General features: G+C 27.5%; 1 protein-coding gene across 6 annotated transcripts in view; it reads right to left on the bottom strand.

The window, feature by feature from the left end:
- Rim (Rab3 interacting molecule) overlaps positions 1 to 20,636 on the bottom strand; it is a 300,437-nt gene that overhangs the window by 14,959 nt on the left and 264,842 nt on the right. For 5 of the 6 annotated variants that reach the window (XM_075380713.1, XM_075380709.1, XM_075380712.1 and 2 more), the window contains one exon: positions 20,285 to 20,402. The exons of the other annotated variant lie outside the window; for it this stretch is intronic. In XM_075380713.1, coding sequence (XP_075236828.1) covers positions 20,285 to 20,402 — 118 coding nt within the window. The remainder of the gene's footprint in view (positions 1 to 20,284; positions 20,403 to 20,636) is intronic. 6 annotated transcript variants of the gene reach the window in all.

Raw genomic sequence — 20,636 nt, 5'->3', positions numbered from 1 at the left:
AAAACAATATTATAAAACCATAATCTAGTAAGCAAACATCATAGAAAGCTGTGTTATAAAATAAATCACGACAAACAAAAGTATATAATATATACACAAACATGCAAAAAAAAAAAAAAAAGAAATGCAGCAATATTGAAATACACACCAAAGAAATATAAAACTAGAAATCTAAAAACATCTTATTTTTGTTAATAGAGAGATTTCAGTTTTAAAAACCAAACAATAACCTATACAGTTCTAAGTAAATACTCGTACTTATAAGCGACGGCCTTGATGCACACCAATATAAAAAAATTGATTCAATAAAAATAATATATCATTTCAAACTCTTATGAATTTTAAAAATAAACAGTACTGGTGAAATGTATATGAAATACAGATACACACACACACATATATATATATATATATATATAGGTCTGTAAATAAAGTAATGACACTAGTTTTTTTTTTTTTGGCAGCCAAAGTGGCAACACTAAAATTAGTAGTAAACATATATATTAGTGGTGGTTATATGAATAGCTGATTTATATTAGGTATTAATATTTTTTTAGTCTATTGTCGCCACGTGAGACGTGGAAAACAAATTTTTCGTGAAACGAGTTTTTGTTGTTCGTTTCAAAATGAGCGATACCAATTATGAGCAACGTTATGCGATCAAGTTTTGCGTTAACTCCGTGAGAATGCTACTGAAACTTTTTTTTAAATTGAAAAGGGCGTATGGAGGTAACGCACTGTCACCAGCCCAAGTTTTTAGGTGGTTTAAAGCATTTTCAGACGGCCGGGAATCAGTTGCCGACAATCCACGCTCTGGAAGACCGTTAATATCAAAGAGTGACAATAATGTTGAGCGAATCGGATTTGATACGGTCAGAATGATTGCAGAAGAATTGAATTTGAACCGTACCACAGTCCATCAAATTCTGACAAATAAATTGAACGTGAAAAATGTTTGTGCAAAATTGGTCCCAAAAAACCTTACTGTTAAACAGAAAAAAAAAACAGGATGGAAGTGTGCCGCGATTTCTAGGGCGTATTGAAACTGATCCGATTTTTAAAAAAATATTAGAGGGGATGAGTCTTGGATATTTGAGTACAACCCATAAACAAAACGCCGGAGCAAGGAGTGGCACGATTCAAACTCACCACGTCCCAAAATAGCAAAAATGAGCAAATCAAAAATCAAAATCATGCTGATTTGTTTTTTCGATGGTAATGGCATTGTCCATAAGGAGTTTTTGCCTACAGAACAGACTGTAAATCGATATGTTTACCGAGAAATTCTTGAAAGACTGTGGAAAAGAGTTGCCCGCATGAGACCGGCCATTAAAGACAACTGGATGCTGCATCATGACAATACACCTTGTTATACTGACTCGATTAATGAGTTTTTGACAAAGAAAAACATTCTTGTAGTTCCTCAACCGCCTTATTCAGCTGACTTGAAACCCTGCAACATTTTCCTGTGCGCTTTAAAGAAACACCTCTTTGAAACAGCAGAAAACATTAAAAAAAATGTAACTGACCGTCTGAAGAATATTCTGGTTTCTGAGTTCCAACGCTGCTATGAAGTGCAGGAAAACCGTTTGAAGTGTTGTGTGGATTCCCAACGGAACTACTTCAAAGGTGATGTATAAGAGGACTTCAAGAGTCCATGTATAATTGGACTGTAAATAAAAAGGTTTTCTGGACCAGTCTCATTCATTACTTTATTTACAGACCTTGTGTATATATACATATATACATACACACACACAATCATTTACAAATTAACATGAACATGAATAAATTTACATTATGGTCTTTGGGCCAGAAAATATAAAGAATAGTGAGTCTTGGAGGAAAGTTCTTTTCTTTGATGAAAGCAGTGACAAAGTCAAGGGTGTAAATGTTTTACAGATAAGTTACGATAAGCCGGCATTATTAAAACATAACAAAAATGAAATCTCACAAGCGCTGTTTAAAGATGTATCAGGGATATCTCTCTTGCTTTCGTCGCTAAATATTCACCTATGGGACAATGAACGTGGAAAAGTACATTCAAAAACTGAAGAAGATGTACCTACTAGATTTCTTTGGTATCTTGGAGGAACCTTGTTCCACATATTGTATTCAGTTCTTCTATTATTCGCTAAATATATTGATAAATTTGTTAAAATTATTCAGTCTATATAGCTGCATCCCAGAGTTAGTGCTTAGACTAGACTGGTCCAGAAATTCTCCAGATCTAGATCCATTTTGAAATTTACGGGGTTCAATGAAGATAAATGAGGAAAAAAGAGAGATACATTAATTTTTCTTTCTGTGACTAATAAGGGCAAGCGGTCCGCTTATACTGGGAATTTATTGATGTCCTTCTCCACATTGGTAGTAGTATGGTCCCTACTTTAAATTCAAAATCGCAGGTTCAACTTGGTCCTATTTTCGAGTAAAATCCATTTAAAAATCGAGCGATTCAAGTAACTTATTTATACATCTACAGCCATAGCAGAAGCAGCAGCTAAGTGAAGAGCATTCTAGTCTCACAATCATGAGAGATCAGAGGTTCGAGTCTGAGTAGGTTCTTCATTTACTTTTATATACATTAACGCAGATAATTTTTCTATTATAATAATATTATAAAATAATTATTATTAGTTTATTATTTTTCTTATGATAATAATATTTATGAGAATCTGAAAAAAAAATGAATTTCATGTTTGCCGATTGTTATTTTATTTGAATATTACAATCATTACATTAAAAATGTTTATGAACATGTGGGAATTGGGGTTACATGGGTAATTAAGGATTAACAAATAGCAAACAAAAAGATTTTGTTTTATATAACTTGCAAAAAGCACAGGCATAATGAAAATTAAAAAAATTATTTTAATTTTTTTCAGGTTTTATCAAACAAAATATGTTTTTAAATTAATAATTGTTATATTCACATAAAATAACCAAATATTAATTCATATAATTTTTTCCACATTATTATAAATAAAATATAATAAAAAAAAATCATCTTTCTTAGTGTATATGTAAGAAAAATGTAAAATTTTAAAATAACAACATGGAGACTCAAACCCACAACCTCTTGATTATGAGACTGGAACGTTTGCTACTCGGCTATTGCTGGTGCTGCGATTATAGACATACAAATAAGCTAAGGTGGAAGTTGTCATTTTGGATTTAAAGCAGGGACCTCCTTCCTACCATCCTGCAAAAGAGCATTAATAAACTTCAGTGAAAGCTGACTGCCTGCTCTTGTAAGATGTTTTGCAAAGAAAGAGTAAAAACTTGTAGATTCAATGCCTACAAAAATTACAATGATGATTTAAAAAATTAGAAGGCATATTAAACAACAAAAAATATAAATTAATAATAACAATTATGAAATAATTTGTAATGTAATAATTTTATAAAAATACTATCTCTTGTTCATCCTAGTTTGCCTGAGGATGCATAAAATACCTCTATATACCGCAGTGCAGAAACATCTATCACAGTAATGTTTAATACAGAGACAGAAGTCAGAAAATAAATTTCCTTTTATTCATTTACTGTCAAAAACATACAGCAAGCTGATTCTGAGATGCGGTATAGGTTAGACATTATCTGCTAAATAAAGTGACTAATCAACTGTCATCAGCACTTCCTTCTTCTGTTGTATGCAGTTCCACGACGGTAACTGTTCTATATTCTGTACACAAGGTGAGATTTGATTTGTAATTCTGTTTTTCGTGGGCAAAAGGCACAACACCGATTGAAATTTATCATAAATTTGAAGCAGTTCACGACCTTAATGCGGTAACTGCCCAGAAAGTACTACAATGGTGTAATGAATTTTTTAACGGTCGAGTAAGTTTTACAGATGAACAAAGGAGTGTTTTTCTGTATCAATAGGTCTTCTCTTGATAATTAAGAAGGTATTGTAATTTCCACTTCACATCCAAAAATTTTAAACCGATAATCAATCTTTTGCACGAGTCATTCCTGGATATTTTTTACATTCAAAGATCTCCCTTATCATCACATACTAGTGGAAAGCTAGGAGTGGGAAATTCTTCAACACCTAGTATGCATCCCTGATTTGGTACCTTTGTATTTCCATAAAAGCAATAAATAGTAATCTTTGTGGCAGGCGATTCCAATTAAATTATGATTTTAAGCTTGAAGTATAAAAAAAATGGCTGCAGCATTAAGTTTCCATCTTCTACAGACATAATTTGAATCAAGGATTTTTATTTTTAGATAAGCAGGTCAGCCAAGAGGGTAATTACATTGAATATAGGATAAGTCTTTTGAAAACATGAAAATATTTTGGTAAAAATAAATTATTAAATTAATGATGTAGTTTGCAAGCGATATTATCCTTTCTATACAATCTTGAAATTGGTGTGAAAGATCATACTTGTATAGAGGAATTGATTTAATTAAATTTTTGGAAAACAATGAGAGAAGTGCTATATCTCAAAGACTTAGACTTGGCAAATTTTACTCGTGTACGACTTTTAAGTAATAAGAAAAATCTTGGGAAACAAGACTAGATCATACAGCGGTAAATTTTATTAAGTTTCTATATTCAAAATAAGCACCCCAAATCTAAAAATGTTAATAAAATGTTTCAACAAATTTGTTTTTTTAAAATTCCAACAGAAGAACAGGGTTTATAAAATACTCCTTTCCATTGAATAAAATTTTTCACAGTTTCAACCTAACTTTTTTTTTAAAATTATTATATTTGTTTAAATGAAACATTATCCTGAAAATGTCATTTTGGTGAAAACAGATCTGAATCTTAATCATAGAGATAAAAAATGTAAATTCTATTTTATTAAAAAACATTAACTTTTACTTAAAAAAAATAAAATTTAACAAATTTTTATAAACTTAACATATAAAAAAAAAAAAAACATGAAGAACTTTATTAAGCAAGTATTAACTTTAAGCATTATAAATTCATTAAAGCACGAAATTGCAGGGAAAGTTCAGGAACACTATTTCAAGTTAGCACCAGCTGTTTTAGTTCACCAACTGTTTTGTTGAAGTCAGCAACAGTTTTTGACAATAAATGAAATATTTTAAATAAATATAATTTCTAGTGGTTTTTTAAAATCTGAAACTAATGAAAAAATAACTTGACAGGAAAAAAATGACTTTTCGAAGAGGTTATGTAAGTGGTTTTATAAGTATAGTATGCGTTATGTAACACTATATACTATGCGTTATGTCTTTTTATACTGTCTTTTACTACTTTTTATAACACTGTCTTTTTATAAAACTAATTGAACTAATTCGACAGTTATAATTTTATTTCACATAAAATGGTTGAAATAAACTCCAATTGAATCATTTAAAATTTTATTTCATAAAAAATCAATGTTTTATATGCTAACTTCAGATTCTATACTACTGTAAAATACAACAAAATTGAACCAAATGAAAGGTAATATTTCCTTGATAGGCATCTTTCTTAAATATTTTTTGGCTGAATTTCTCAAAAACTGTAATGTTCATTTTATGAAATTTTAATAAATTAATTTTTGAGCAAAAAATTATTTTAGATAGTAAGGCATTACAACAAATCATATACAAGAATATAACTTTTTTCCATTTAAATCATTTTACATTATCGCCTTCTATTTTAGAAATAAGGATTTGAGTGTCTTGATATAAATATATACAGTCAAATCTTTATTACAACCGACTGAAAAAAATACCTATCTAAAAAATTGTTATATAATTAAACACAAATTATCTTTATTTCTCTCTCTTCTCACAATTCCCATGAGAGTCTCTGCATCACATCTACTTAAGGTTGTCATGATGACTTCTTTCGTTTCTAAATTAACTATTTTCCACACTTAGTCATCATACGATTATCAAGCGCTTATCTGACATTAAAAAAATATCCTAACCTAAATGTAAACAAAACATAATAATCTAAATGCAATTTCTATTGTGATAATAAATATTCCTACAAAGAAATCTTAATATTTGATCTTCCAAAGTATTCATTATAAAAGAATAAGATAACTAAAAGGTAATAGAACACCTACTAAAAAAACTTAACTTACAAAGCGGCGGTGGCAAATAATAATATCTATATAACTGCAAATTATTATTTGAAAAAATATATAGCTTGAAGTGTTTTTAATCCATTAAATGTATTATTTCAGTATATGAAATAACATTGCAATTCAATAATTAATGTATAAGAATTCTGTCTTATTTAAGAAATTCTTAATACATGAAAAAGGAGAGTTGATCAATAACAATTGGAAAAAAGAACTGGAATCTGATACGTAGAATATTTAAATTAAACATGTAAACATAAATGAATAAGGTAAGGTTAGGTAAAATAAGGTAAGGTTATGTTATTTAAAATGTAATTTAGATGGTAAAATATATAATAATAGTCTTTTTATCACCTTACTCCAATTAATTTTTTTGCTGTTGTAACCGAGTAATAGAATCAAAATACAAACTTACTTAATAGTTACAAAGTTATAAAGCTAGAACACTATAAAAAATATTATCTATTTAGTATTACGAACTACTTTAATATTTTATTAACTATTTTAATTCTGAACAAAATTGAAAGAAGCATCATAACTGTAAAAAAAAATCAATATTCTTATGAAACTGATACAAAATTAAATTAATCAGTATACAATTTACGAGATGTAAGCAGGTTTTATTTTTAAGTCAATTGTTTATCAGAATAACATCAAATATTGATACATCATAAAAAAGTATTCGATTTACAATAAGCAGTAACAATTGTAACAAAGTTAAATGTAGAAAACCAATTAAATAAATAAATAATACATATATAAAATATAATATATGAATTTAATCCACCCAAGTACAGAAAAAAGAAAACTCTTACCTTATTTTATATTTATTATTTTTACTTTTCTTTATAATTTTTACAATAGTACTTTTACAGCATCCTGGATCATCAGTCGTATATAAATTTTTTGTATACAATTGGATATTAAACGCAAAATATTAAGAGATTAAAATTACATATGTATATATAATTTTAATCTCTTAATATTTTGTGTTAAATATGTAATTGTATACAAGTTTTATATACGACTGACTGATGATGCGGGATCCCATGAAAGTACTATCGTCAAAATTATAAAGAAAAGGAAAGTAAAAATAATAAATATAAAATAAGGTAAGAGTTTTCTTCTTTCTATACTTGGATAAATTAAGTTGATTTACATTATATTATATATTTAAATTATTAGTGAAGAGGTAATATGGGTCTTGAAAGGATTGATTTTAGAAAAAAAAATATATACATATACAATTATATATATGTAAAACACTGGGTCAAGATGTAGAGGTGCTAATATCTTCCCACATTTTTTTCAGAGTATTTATAAATTACTGCTACTTTTCATACAATATAACTTAAAACCAAGTTTCGAAAAATGATTTACATCATTTCTTATGAATGCTTCAAGAATTTGTAAAAATATACTTAATACTTATATATTGAGTTAGAAATAAATATTTCCTCAGTATAATGTTTTTGTTTCTATATATATATATATATATATATATATATATATATATATATATATATATGAATGTAATGTAGAAACAAAAATATTATAAATTTTTGTAAATTCTTATAAAATATTAAATAAATACATTTGTATCGAGAGGCTGTATCTCTTTCCTCTCGTTTTAAATGTAGATGAAAGAGAACTCTAAATAAGAGTTTTGATAATAAATCATATATATTGTACATCTTATGAGATATTGAAGTAGATATAAACAAATGAATAATGATCTCGTTAACCAAAATCTATTATAGCTTAAGCTATGCTACAAAAAAAGGATTTAAAATGCCGGTTAGTAACACCATAATTAACAACTGGTTTAAGGTTGTACTTAATAAAGAAGAAAAATAAAAATAAATCTACTATAAGATCATGTTAACATGCAGCTAGTCAAGACAGTAAAACAAATATTAATCATCGCTTCAAAAACATTACTGATATTCATCGAAAGAATAGTTGAATTCATTGAAAGAAATAATGAACGATTTAGGTAGCTAAGAAAAAACTCTAATATTATAATTCCTTCATTTTGTTTACATCTACTTACATAAACTCAATTTATATTTATAAAACTATATCAACATTTAAGAAATAGTAAAAGTTTAACTACAGATAAGTTAAAATAGAAAAACAAGGATACAGGACAAATGGTTTAATAAAATATATTCTAATCCATACCACATATATATATATATATATATATATATATATATATATATATATATATATATATATATATATATATATATATATAATATAGAAAACAAATAGTTTCTATAGAGACAGCATAAGTAAAAAATAAAATTAGTGTAGTACAGTAGTAAACTGTATAGTTAGGTAAACAGTTTTAATGTTATATATTATGGTAAAAAGATAACAAACTAGTACTTATATATATAATATGTATTATATATATATATATATATATATATATATATATATATATATATACAAATTACAACAGATGACCAGTTTTAGAATTAAAAAATTGATAATTTCTGATAATGCTAATAATAAGATGCTCAATGCATATTTGACTGCTAAATAACTTTTATAATTTACAACATGGTGCACTGGTATAACAAAGATTACTGAAATAGTATAGGCTTGGTGAATATAAAAAATTACCCGAGTTGACAAAAAACAATTAAAATACTATTTTAAAATTTCCATTTTTAAACCATCCTAACCGCATTAATTTTTATGATCTATTACAACCGACTGTAATATCAAACATTAAACCCGATTGGTGTGTAACTTCTGTCTTTATACAGTGTTCAAAAAGTGACACAACCTTACGGGAAGATGAGTAAGTAATAACAACAATAGTTGTTGAAAGTGGCCCCCATTATATGATTTACATAATTGAATATGGCGTTGTATGCTCTTAAACGCATCTTGTAACGTTTGTTGAGGAATTGCAGTGACCGTAAAATTTTGCTCTGCAATTTGGGAACGATGTGAAGATGAATTTTGTAAGTAGCATCCCTACAAGAAAAAGTCAGGAGGATAAATAGGAGACTGAGGGGGCCACAATCCCTTCAGAATCACTTGTCTGTGAAAACACTGATCTAAGAAAGTCATAGTGTTGTTGGCTGTATGAGACGTAGCATTGTTCTGCTGAAACTACATTAAAAAGAAAAATAGATTTCAAAGGGGTTGTGGCCCCCTCAGTCTCTTCATTTATCCCCTCCTGAATTTTTGTTTGGGGATACCTTAAGGACACTGCTTACAAAACTCATCCTCACATCATTCCTGAATTGCAGAGCGAATCGCTGCAATTCCTCAACATATATTTAAGAGTATGCAACATCGTATTCAATTATGTAAATCGTATAATGGAGGCCACTATCAGCAACTATTCTAACTTACTTATTTTCCCATAAGGTTGTGTCGCTTTTTGAGCACCGAATAAAATACTAAATCTATCTACAGGCAAATTTCTATTTCAGTATTATATTAATACAAGACTGGAGGAAAAAGAAATATTATATATAACTAATTGCACAAGATGTGTCAAAATCTGGTCATCTTTGAACAAAAAAAAACACACTTATATATATATAATATATATATATATATATAATACATACAAATAATAGATTATATTTAATAGCTAGCTAAAAGAATAAGAAACATGAAAGATGGTTAAACTATAAACAGATTGCAAAGTGAAGACCCGTATAAAATACAACATTAATAGAAATAGTAATTATAGAAAATAAAGTGCTTTGATATAAATAAATATTAGTACAAAGATATAACGATAAATATTTTTAATATAAGTGTATATTTTGTTAATAAAGAGAAAAATAAATTTTTAAAAATCAGACAAAAAAGCGATTATTTGTAAAAGTAGAAAAAAAAAATTGTGATGTAAAAATTTTCTGCTTTTGTGATCAATAAAATCTTTGAAAAAAATTGTGCGATTTAAAAGTAATTCTGACAAAAACAAACAGTGTAACCACACACATATAGATATGTAATATAATAAATTAGAAAAAATATATATATATTAAGTGACTAATTTTTATACCTTTTATAAAAAAAAAACTATCTTTATAAAAATACTATTTTAATTGATATTGCCATATATATATATATATATATATATATATATATATACATATACACACTTATGGAAAAAGAAAATTTCATAAGAATAAATAAAATCAGAGATAAAAAACAATAAACAGTATTGATGTTGATGATGATGACAACAGATATATATAAAAAAATTAAAAAAAAAAACTAAAATCCAAAACACACAAAACATTTTTAGAAAAACAACAATCTAACAAAAAAAAAAATCACAGTGTAAAATACCTTTACATTCAAAATTCACATAGAAAGAAATGAAAAATAAAACCCATAAACCATAAAATAATATACATAAGAAATATAAATATACATTTATGTTTATAACATTCACAAACATATCATCTGTGACTAATACCACACCAAATATTACAAGAATTTAAAATAACAGCAGTGCTTTTAGAAGATATGACTTACACATATTATTTTTTTATAACAGACAATGAAAAAGGTTTAAAAAATAAATTATTTTTGTTATGATAACAAATATTTCAATGATTACAGAATGCAAGAGATTAAAATACCTTATGGATTATTATTCAGAATTAGGTATATCTCCTGTAAACTGATAATTACAATTACAATATATTATTCATCAAAGATTAAAAAGTGAGGGATGAATGCTGGAGCGATAGCTTATTGCTCACTACCACATCCTGTATTGCTCACAATATCCTCTCCATTGTACTATTAGAATTGCCAACACTACAGATACCCAGATACTTACCTTATGCGTCAACCTCTCATTACCTTTATTCATAAATTTATATATAAATGAAAGCTGATCAAATGGTTATAATAAATAAGAAAACTCAAAAAAAGAAAAAAAAAATACTATTCAGTACCTGATCAAAAGCAAAAGTTTTTAAAAGCCAAAAAGGAAGGGTTTATGAATTTACATGAATATAACAATTTTACGTATCTGTTTAAAGCCATATAAAGAAAGCAGATTTCAGTACAACCGATAAGCCGGGTTGTTGTTTTGGTATAATGGTTTTTAATGTTTTTATGCGGTTGATAGATTACTGGTTTTGGGAGAAAGAGATAAGAGAAGAATTCTCTTAATGATAAAAAAAAATCCCTTTTAACTTATTCTATTCAATCAACATCGTAAAGATATTTCAGTAAGTGAAATAAATAATTTTCTCCAATTTTGCAGAACAGAATTCCTACTTTTTACTGTTCTAGCAACTCAAACTCGCTTGTACGACTGTTAAATTGATTTCATTAATGACAGGTTCCAATCTTTACAGCAGTTAAGAGGTGATTTTCTATCATAAAACTATTCCCTTTACTAGACTGAAAATGGCAAAAACTTTTATATGAAAATATTATTTCATTAAAAATGTACTTCGTAGTCTTTTCAAATTTATTGTTTGTAATATTTCAATATTTACACTGTTGTGGAATATAAAATATACAATATTCGTGGAATTTTAAAAATATTTTTCCTTAAAGATATAAAACCATTATCATTCATTTTTTCAACATTAAACTATACAGTTTTTTAGAAGTATATTTTAGTATTAGATTAAAATTAAATTCAATTCTGCTGTAACGATCTTTCATCCAAATTTCATTTAAAATTATCCAAGCATCTATATTCAGATCTGATTATAATCATACAGTAGTTTAACTTCATTACTTTTTCTTCGGTAATGTAAATTTACAAACCAAACATCAATCGTTCAAAGAATTCTGTACTACTCCCTTGCATAATTAATTTTCAAAAAGATCAAAATGTCTCAAAAGTTGTATCTAAAATCTCTCGGTTTCAGAATAAAGTGATTTTCATTACTGAAAACCATTTTATTAAAAAAGGTATGTATAAGAATTTTGGGTACACATTATGAAGTCAAGATCAGAAAAAAGAAAGGACATGTTTCTGAAAATGAACATGAAGCATTTGTAAATCGTATAAGATATGATATATTAAAACATTACTGCTAGACAAATTATCGATAACGTATTTAAAAATTAACAAAAATAAAAAAAGCAGGACAACAAAACTGACCTTAGTGCATGCGATTCTGATGATCAGAAAGCAGCAAATGGCATTTTTATCACTGTAATTAATCCGACAAAAGATTTTATACTGTAATGAAATGTTAAAAATAATTTCATACAATCATATACTATCATTTATAACATCGATATACTACAAAATCGGTTGTTTCATACAAACATATAAAACAAAATATACCTTCTTAAACCTTAAAGAAAAAAAAAGAGGTAGTTAAAATTTGGGTTCAAAAAACTTTAATAAATTAAGACATTTTTTTTAGCGATAAATGTTTAAAAAAAATACTGGACATGTACAAGAATGGATGTACATTGTTTCCATGTAGATGAGACACAACATTACATGCACGACTCAAAATTAATATCTATTTGTCCCCAAACTCTATTTTTTATTCTGACAAACAATCAATTATAACTAGTTTCTACACTGAAGTGCATATGTGCTACTACCAACAGGATTCTATATGTTTTTCAATCTAGATGCAGCATTCTGAATTTTAGTAGAAATTGTATTTTTTAAAACTATTAAACTTTCTAACTAACAAAATGAACCAAATTAATAAATATGATGTTTTCAGTTATTCTTGGCAATCATATTTAATGACATTTGTATCTGTTTTCACCCTGGCACCAGTTTTTTTTTTTATAAGCAGATATGCATTTAAAATGTGGTTGAAAAATATGTTTATTCATTTAGTGTTACATTATGTTTACATAGTTGTGAATACATATATTTCAAATTTCTGAGGGCATTAAAATGCGCCCCCTTTTGTCTGTTAGAAGAGTTATGAAAGTTGTTGTTAATGATTATTAGAAAACTGTTGTTAATTTTAAAACCACTTAAAGCTTAAAAACTCTCCAATGCAATACAAAGTCGAATTTACTGACCATCTTGGATGTGCAAATCACAAAAAAATGTCAACATTGACATTACCTTGAATACACAACAGATACACAAAACGGATCATATGTTAACAACTAAAACAACAGTCGCTATTAAGAATCAAATGTACTTTTTAACAGCATTAAAAGTATGTTGCTGCTTAATTAAATAAAATACTAGCAGTTAACCGACAACATCATGAGAATATCAGTACCAGTCATTTAAGATCGCCTCAAGAATAACTGAAAATATTACAAGGTAAGTTTTGAAAGTATCTATGAAATATTTACGTTTATAAATTTTGTTCAATTTGTTGTTTAAAACATTTACAGCTTTAAAAAATTTTCATCATAGACTGTAGTGAACAAAAACAGTGAATTTGACATTCGATGGTGGGAATTTCATGAAAATAAAGGCTTTTAGATATTCAATGGACTGTAGCCTCCTAGATCAATCATTTGTAATTGTCTAGTGTTGAATCCAGTCTTGTTCTAAAATAGACAAGAATATCTTATTTTTAACTTTAATTTACTCTTTAGTGTAAGTCATATCTTCTTTAAATAGTAGAAATAAATAAAAAGAAATCATACATTCAAAACTGGCAATACCACAGAAATGTATTTATTTGTATATATTGAAGAGTAAGAAGTATGCGATAGTAAATATTTTTTATTTTACAAGTAAAGGCTGAGCTTTTATAAGTGTAACTTATATATATAGTACACAAAAGAAATTACACATAAAATGATAGGCGCTTTATAATCAACAGATGTGTGAAAGAAATACAAATAAGAGAACATTCCGCAATCATTTAATAGATTCCTAATTCAAATGAAATCATTATAATCGATCATGACACGAAGAAATAGAACGACAAGTGGTGATTTGTACTGTTCAAGATACAGACATGAATATTAAAATGACACATGCGACATTATCATCCAATCAATCAATCGTTTAATTAGCAAGACCTGTTATCAGTCAATAAATAAATATATATATATTAAAAAAAAAGAATAAAAATCACATAACTTTAATAAAAATTACAAAGAAAGACACTCAGGTAAGTGCAGAAAGTTTAAACAAACAGAAAAAAGTACAAGGCAATAAATAATTCATTGTGCACCCAACACAGACCATTCAAAGGAATTAATTAATCTGAGCAGCTTATTTACATTCTTACTAATTCTCTTTATGTATTGTAAATACATAGATAAAAATATTCAAGCTACAGGTTAAATATTTTACTTAATTTAAACTTAGAATCCAACCCGCTTTTCTCAATATTTTGGTTTTACCCTATTGTATTTTCAATTTAAGTAAAAATAATTTTTAATGGATTTACTCTTTACGAATCGTTATAATTCTAATTAATTTTTTAATGAAACAATTCCTTTTTAAGCAAATTTTCACCTTTATACAGATATTTATTAATTCAAATGTAATCAATGATGTTTACAATAACTTGAAAATCGGTATAACAACATTTTAATATAACTACTTTTTTGTAATACAGTCATATATGATAAAATTATATAAACATTCATACGGTTAGAAAAGGATTGAAATGCTTATTTTAAAAGTTATAGAATTTTGGTAATTAACATATAAAAACATATTTATGTAATCAAAAGATAAAAGACATCAACAAAATCAAGATTAATTAAGAATAAAATTAATTTTATAATTATTTTTTTCATCATATAATTACAAATGAATTTTGATTATAATTAAGTAATAATAAAAAGCAGGTTGAAAATGAAACTAAAATAAATTTTAGTTTAGAAACAGGACGCAATTATATTAAGAAAGAATCCTGAAAGAAAATTAAAGAGAACAAATGGGATGAGAGAAGAGAACTTTATATGCCGTGCATATAATTAAGCAGTGTCATAGTCCTATCACAGTGCACCAAGTGACATGATGAGGCTATAGTGGTGATTTCTGATGTACATGATTCTGAAGGGTTGAAGTTCTATAAAGAGAAAGTGAACACTCCAGCGGGAATCTAAAGCCTGACCTCACTGCTCAGTGTGGGGATGTATGGATTCAGTAATTGTGCTTAAGTTGTCGTCTTCTTCATAATGTTAAGTTAAATAAATACTTCAAACAAGAGCTTACAGATGGGATGTGCGATCGCATACATTTAATCGATGTCTATTTTTTATTTATCTTATTGAGCCAAGGAATTTGCAATAAAGTGAGCACTACAGACTTATTTCTCCTTATGGTCACTTGTTTCTATTATTTCCGAGTGCTGCAAGGCAGTCTGATCCTAGACTGATCCTAGTTTAATAAAATTACATCTGTTACTGTTCAGGTACGTGGCTACTGGTATACAAAAGAGGTTTTCTAGTGGCAACAACTTTGATGTCCTAGTCACTATTCTATGGTGTTTTACTAATCTGTTCTTACGCACCATTTTGTGTCACTATCTTTCTTATGTCTTTGTTTTCTATCCTTTATTTTGCAAACAATATTTTTTGAGCTTCTACAAAAATAAACAGGTAAAAAGAACAGATATAACGAATGAACATGAATAAAAAGAGAACATTTAAGAAAGATGGTATCAAAATTAATGTCTATGGATTCACTGCTTGGGAAGAAATTCACAACAGAACAGAATAAATGAAACAGATAGTAGAGGATTTATGATGTAAAATGTAAACAGACATTTAAAAATTTGTTGTGGGATAGAAAGGAATGAAGAAGTGCAAAAAATAATTCTTATTGCAGTTTTGAATGCTCAAATACACACTAGTAAAACATTAATAAAAGATTCTGTTTATTAACACAACATAATATGAAAATACTTTCACCGGTATTATAAGTCAAGCATAAAAATATGAGTACTACCAGTAAATTCAGAGAAAGAGTTACATAATTAGGACTGAAGAGTTCTTCTGGAAAAATATTTCCATTAAACATAATTTTAAACAAATCGTGAATAATTCTTTATACTCTTAAAAAATTGTTGTACTCTAATGTTCAGGAATAAATGAATAATGTAAGAATAAAGTATTATCAAAATTACTACAAAGTAATGAAAATAAATTCTCGAATCTAAAAGTTACAGCAGTCGCTGATAAATAACACAGGAATTGTTATCCTACCCTGAACAAAAGTCAAGCGATATTATTGCATCACTCAAAACCAAAACCAAAAAAAAAAAAGAAATCACAAATCACTTTCTAAATAACAAGGAATATGCTTCTATAATATTTTTTCATGACTACGATCCAGTCTCATCTTTAGCAATATTGTGGATGGCACTTATTTCAAAGCGATTAAGAAACCTATCTAGGATATAGACAAATGAATTTTTTAATTGTTTGTGTTTGTAGACTTTAGTTCTGATCAAGTGTGTACAGTATAAGACTTTAATGTACTGTTCTGTTAAACTTACATTAAGGATAATATCTTGCACATATCTTACTTTTATGAGGTTATTTGAAAGAGATTGATTATAATGTGTGTAATGTTTGTATGTGTTCTTGTATTTGTGAATCTTTGTACGTAAAATTTTCCCAATTAGAATTCATATTTATTAGGGTTTTGTAGGCAACACTGTAAACCATCTTTTCTGGAAATGTTGCTAATTTTATATAAATGTTTGTTAATGTACATTAATATCAAGAAAGATCTTACAGAAGCACTTTTTTAATTACTTAGAAAGTACATTGTATCTTTATTATTATTTAAAAAAAAAAATGTTTATTATACTTAACAGAAAAAAATCTGATTATAAATACATTGCTTATAGATAAAGGAAAATATCATATTATCATTACTGCGCTTTCTGAAAGTCTTTAGCGTTACACATTTACTTTTTTACCTTCATCCAATGTTCCTCCTTTTCAAACAGGTTTGTTCAAAAAATACCCAAAATCAGCCTGAGGCTATTCAGGCTGACCATTCTGAGAAATGAGGTTAACTGAACCCCAACTACCAAAGCACATTGTATCCACTGTCTAGCCAGTCAGATCCATATAAAAGCAACTGACTTTTACTAGGATTTGAACCTCAGATCTTCAATTTTTAAAATCAGCTGTTAAACTGATTTGTGACAATGAGTTTAACCACTAGACCAGCTCAGCAGGCAAATTGCAATGACTAGAAAATTCCCAGCCAACAAATGACCAGAATTTTTTTGGACTGCTCTAACCTTAGATGATGATGCTTTTGTTGCATATGAACTTTGGAGTTCTGATCATTTGACAATATAGGAAACAATAAACAGGAGTATATTGAAAAGATAATATCATGACATTCTAAAAGGAAAAAATTAAGTATATCAGGCAGCTGCAAAATCTGTTCACCATTGCTGTTGTTTAATAATCTTTTTTGACTGAAATTAAATTTTGTCAATCGACTACGCTTAAGTTCTCGTTCCTTAAAATACTATATTTCCTCAGTTTCCCTGCTCACCTGACTTAACTAAAGTAAACTTCTGTTATTTCCCAAACTGAAATTCTATTTGATACGACTGAAGGTATTAAAGAAAATTTATAAATGGATCTATGGGAGGTCGTGAGCGAGCTTACCAGGACAATGTCATTCGAGAATTATAATGGTATTAAGATCGCCTTAGGAGAGGAGCACTTCAAAGTAGGTAAGGGTCATTCGGTTATAGATATGATTACAATATTTATAAATTAAAAGTTCAGGTACTTTTTGTAGTTTCTGTTTCCTTTTATTCTTATTTTTCTTGAACCTTCTGCTGCTGGCTCTAGGAATTGTTTTCAAAAAGTTTTCTTCCCAAAACAAAGTTAATTCAGTTTCTAAACTTTTTCAAACTCTTCAACCTTAAGCAAAATTCTACATACCGTATTCTTTTCTTCTTTATCATAAAATCAGGTTATTTTTACAGCACTTGATTATTATACGATTCTTTACAAATTTTTTGATCGGATTCCAACTAGAAACAAGACTTTTGAAGTAGGCTTGGCAGAATGTTTATATATAACATTTTATAATGTAACAGTCTTTTTTTAACTTTCTCCTGATAAGATTCAGTTCCTCTTCAAATAAAGTAAAGAAAGCATTTAAGTCACCTCTCTTACTACGATTTGTGTTTTTTTCAAAAGAAACTAATGGAAAAATTCAAAACTAGTTTAATTAAAGTTAACATTTTGGACATTTTTTTGGCGGTTATACTACTACAATTTATAATATTAAGAAATTTTTCTCTGTGGTTTATATAGACAAAAAGTATTTCCCCAAAATTATCAGTAAACCGGTAGAAATAATGCACTAATGTTTTCTAATTTCTAATTTTATTAAGCATTAATAAAATTTAAATGTTACAAGGTGGTTTACGCAATATAAACCACCTTGTTTAATCAATGAGAATATATCATATGAATTTAGGAGAACACCAAAATTAAAAATTAATTTATTCAATAAAGATAATCTAAAACCTTATAAGTGAAAAATATCTCTTCCTTCGATACTGTAAGGACTGTTAAGATTGAAAAAATAATTTTCAGGTATCATTTCATGAAGTTAAAGGTATAACAATTATTTACATTAAAGGGAAAGCAGTTCTAATGAAACTATTACTCAGATTTAATGAGGTATACGTAATTTATATACAATTAGGCAGAGAAATACTTTTCTTGTAAATCTTCAGATATTTTACGGATAGCAATTAATGATTAATTAAAGAAATACGTTACAAAGATTGAACACAAAGTCTGGTTATTAAGTTCTAGGACTGACAACTACTTGTATGTGTTTTTATTTTACAGGGGAAATTTTTAATACACAACTTATGTAGATATGTGCAAGAGTTGTTACAACACTCTAGCTTAAGTAGTTAATTTGCAGTAGTGGTTTTCACAAATTTACCTTACACGTTACGGTTAAATCATGTCTAATTTGAAAGCTGAAAAGCAAAACAATCTCAAATTTCTCATTAAATTTAAGAACTCTCCAAATAAATGTTTTTAAATATTGAAAGAAGTTATTGAAGATGCTTGTCTAGTATTATTTTCGAATAGAAAAAAATTCTATAATGGCTGAAAAGAGGTCAAACATGATTCGCGCATCGCGCACGAGATCAATTAGAAATCGAAGAAAATGTCTAAAAAATCAAGGAAACTAACCGGTAAAATGATAGCAAATATTGTAAAGCATAACAGCTTTATGGTGGAAACAAAATGATTCTACTACGAAGATGTGCATGAAAATTATGCTAAAAGTCCCAAGACAGAAAAAAAAATATTCTAAAATGGAAAAGAAACCAAACATACGAAAAGTTTGTGATGAGATTCAGTTATTTCAAAATGATTTGTAAACTAAATAACAATCGATGAGCTGAAATTCTTTAGATAACTGACGAAGATAAAAAGCAGGAATACTTGGAAAAAATTAATTTTTTTTTCAAAGTCATGGTCATTGTTTTCTATGATATCAATGCTGAGCAAATGATATATTACCTAGTAAAGTTTTATTAAAGACCAAGAAAAAAGTGGCTGAATAAAAAAAGAAGAAAACCGGGTTCTTCATCAAAACACAGCATCTCAGCGTTAAGAGGTTTTTTACTAGAAAATATATCATCATTCTGAAACATCACATCTAGCACTGTGCAAATTCCTTACACATGTAAGATGAAAAAGTAAAATGATAGAGCTTTCCAGAAGATTTACAACACTGCTTTAAAAAATGTAAATATACATGACGTATACATTTTAAGTTAACTTATAAACGCGCATGCGTGTGTCTGAATACATATGGAAATTAATTAAATTAATGAGGATTGTAAAAAAGCTCAGATTTTAACTTTTCAATATTTTACATAGGCCCAATCCTACAAGTTTATTGAAAAACCTCCAATATATATTCAAGGAAACCTCTAATTAAAAACACAAGGGAACATTAAGAAAACTTTTAGTACAGGATTTTAGAATAATCATTATCTTTTTCCTAATAAAGAAAATGTTATAAGAAAGTAGTAGTGATAATACTTCTATACAGCATCACCTTTTATAATAAAAAAAAAAAATCATAAAAACTGAAGTTTATAAGATGTATAAAGAAACTTTCTTATGTCGTACATTGTGCGTACGAAACAATTTATAAAAATAATAAATATTATTTCACATAATTTTTTCAAAATTTATTAATTTGATAATTAATAAAAATGAAAATAACTGCTCATAATTAATCGATCGTATTTTGTTCTGTTTTTGGACATTATCCTACTTACGATGAAGTTTCTGAACTAGAAATGCTGTGACAACTGGACTGCCTTTGGGGAAGGGGTGGTGTAACCTCGTGTGACCTTGAGAAGGTACCTCGCCCTTTCTGTCCCCCTCCCCCGGTGTCTACACAAACGTTAAAAATTACCCCAAAAAATAAAAATAAAAAAAATAATCCAAACTAACGTCTATTTCATTCAATCAATAGCGACAAATAATAATTATTAATAGTAATATTACAAATACTAATACGTGAGAAATATAATAGTAACATATGCCTGCAATGCAGGATTATAATTTGAAATTAATTGAAAATAAAACAGATATAGAAGCAAAAGAAGAAGAATAGGATTAAAGAAG

The sequence above is a fragment of the Lycorma delicatula genome, chromosome 12 (assembly GCF_047948215.1).
Source record: "Lycorma delicatula isolate Av1 chromosome 12, ASM4794821v1, whole genome shotgun sequence".
Taxonomy (NCBI): domain Eukaryota; kingdom Metazoa; phylum Arthropoda; class Insecta; order Hemiptera; family Fulgoridae; genus Lycorma; species Lycorma delicatula.
The sequence above is the reverse complement of the archived record's forward strand: the minus strand, read 5'-3'. Positions and strand labels throughout refer to the sequence as shown.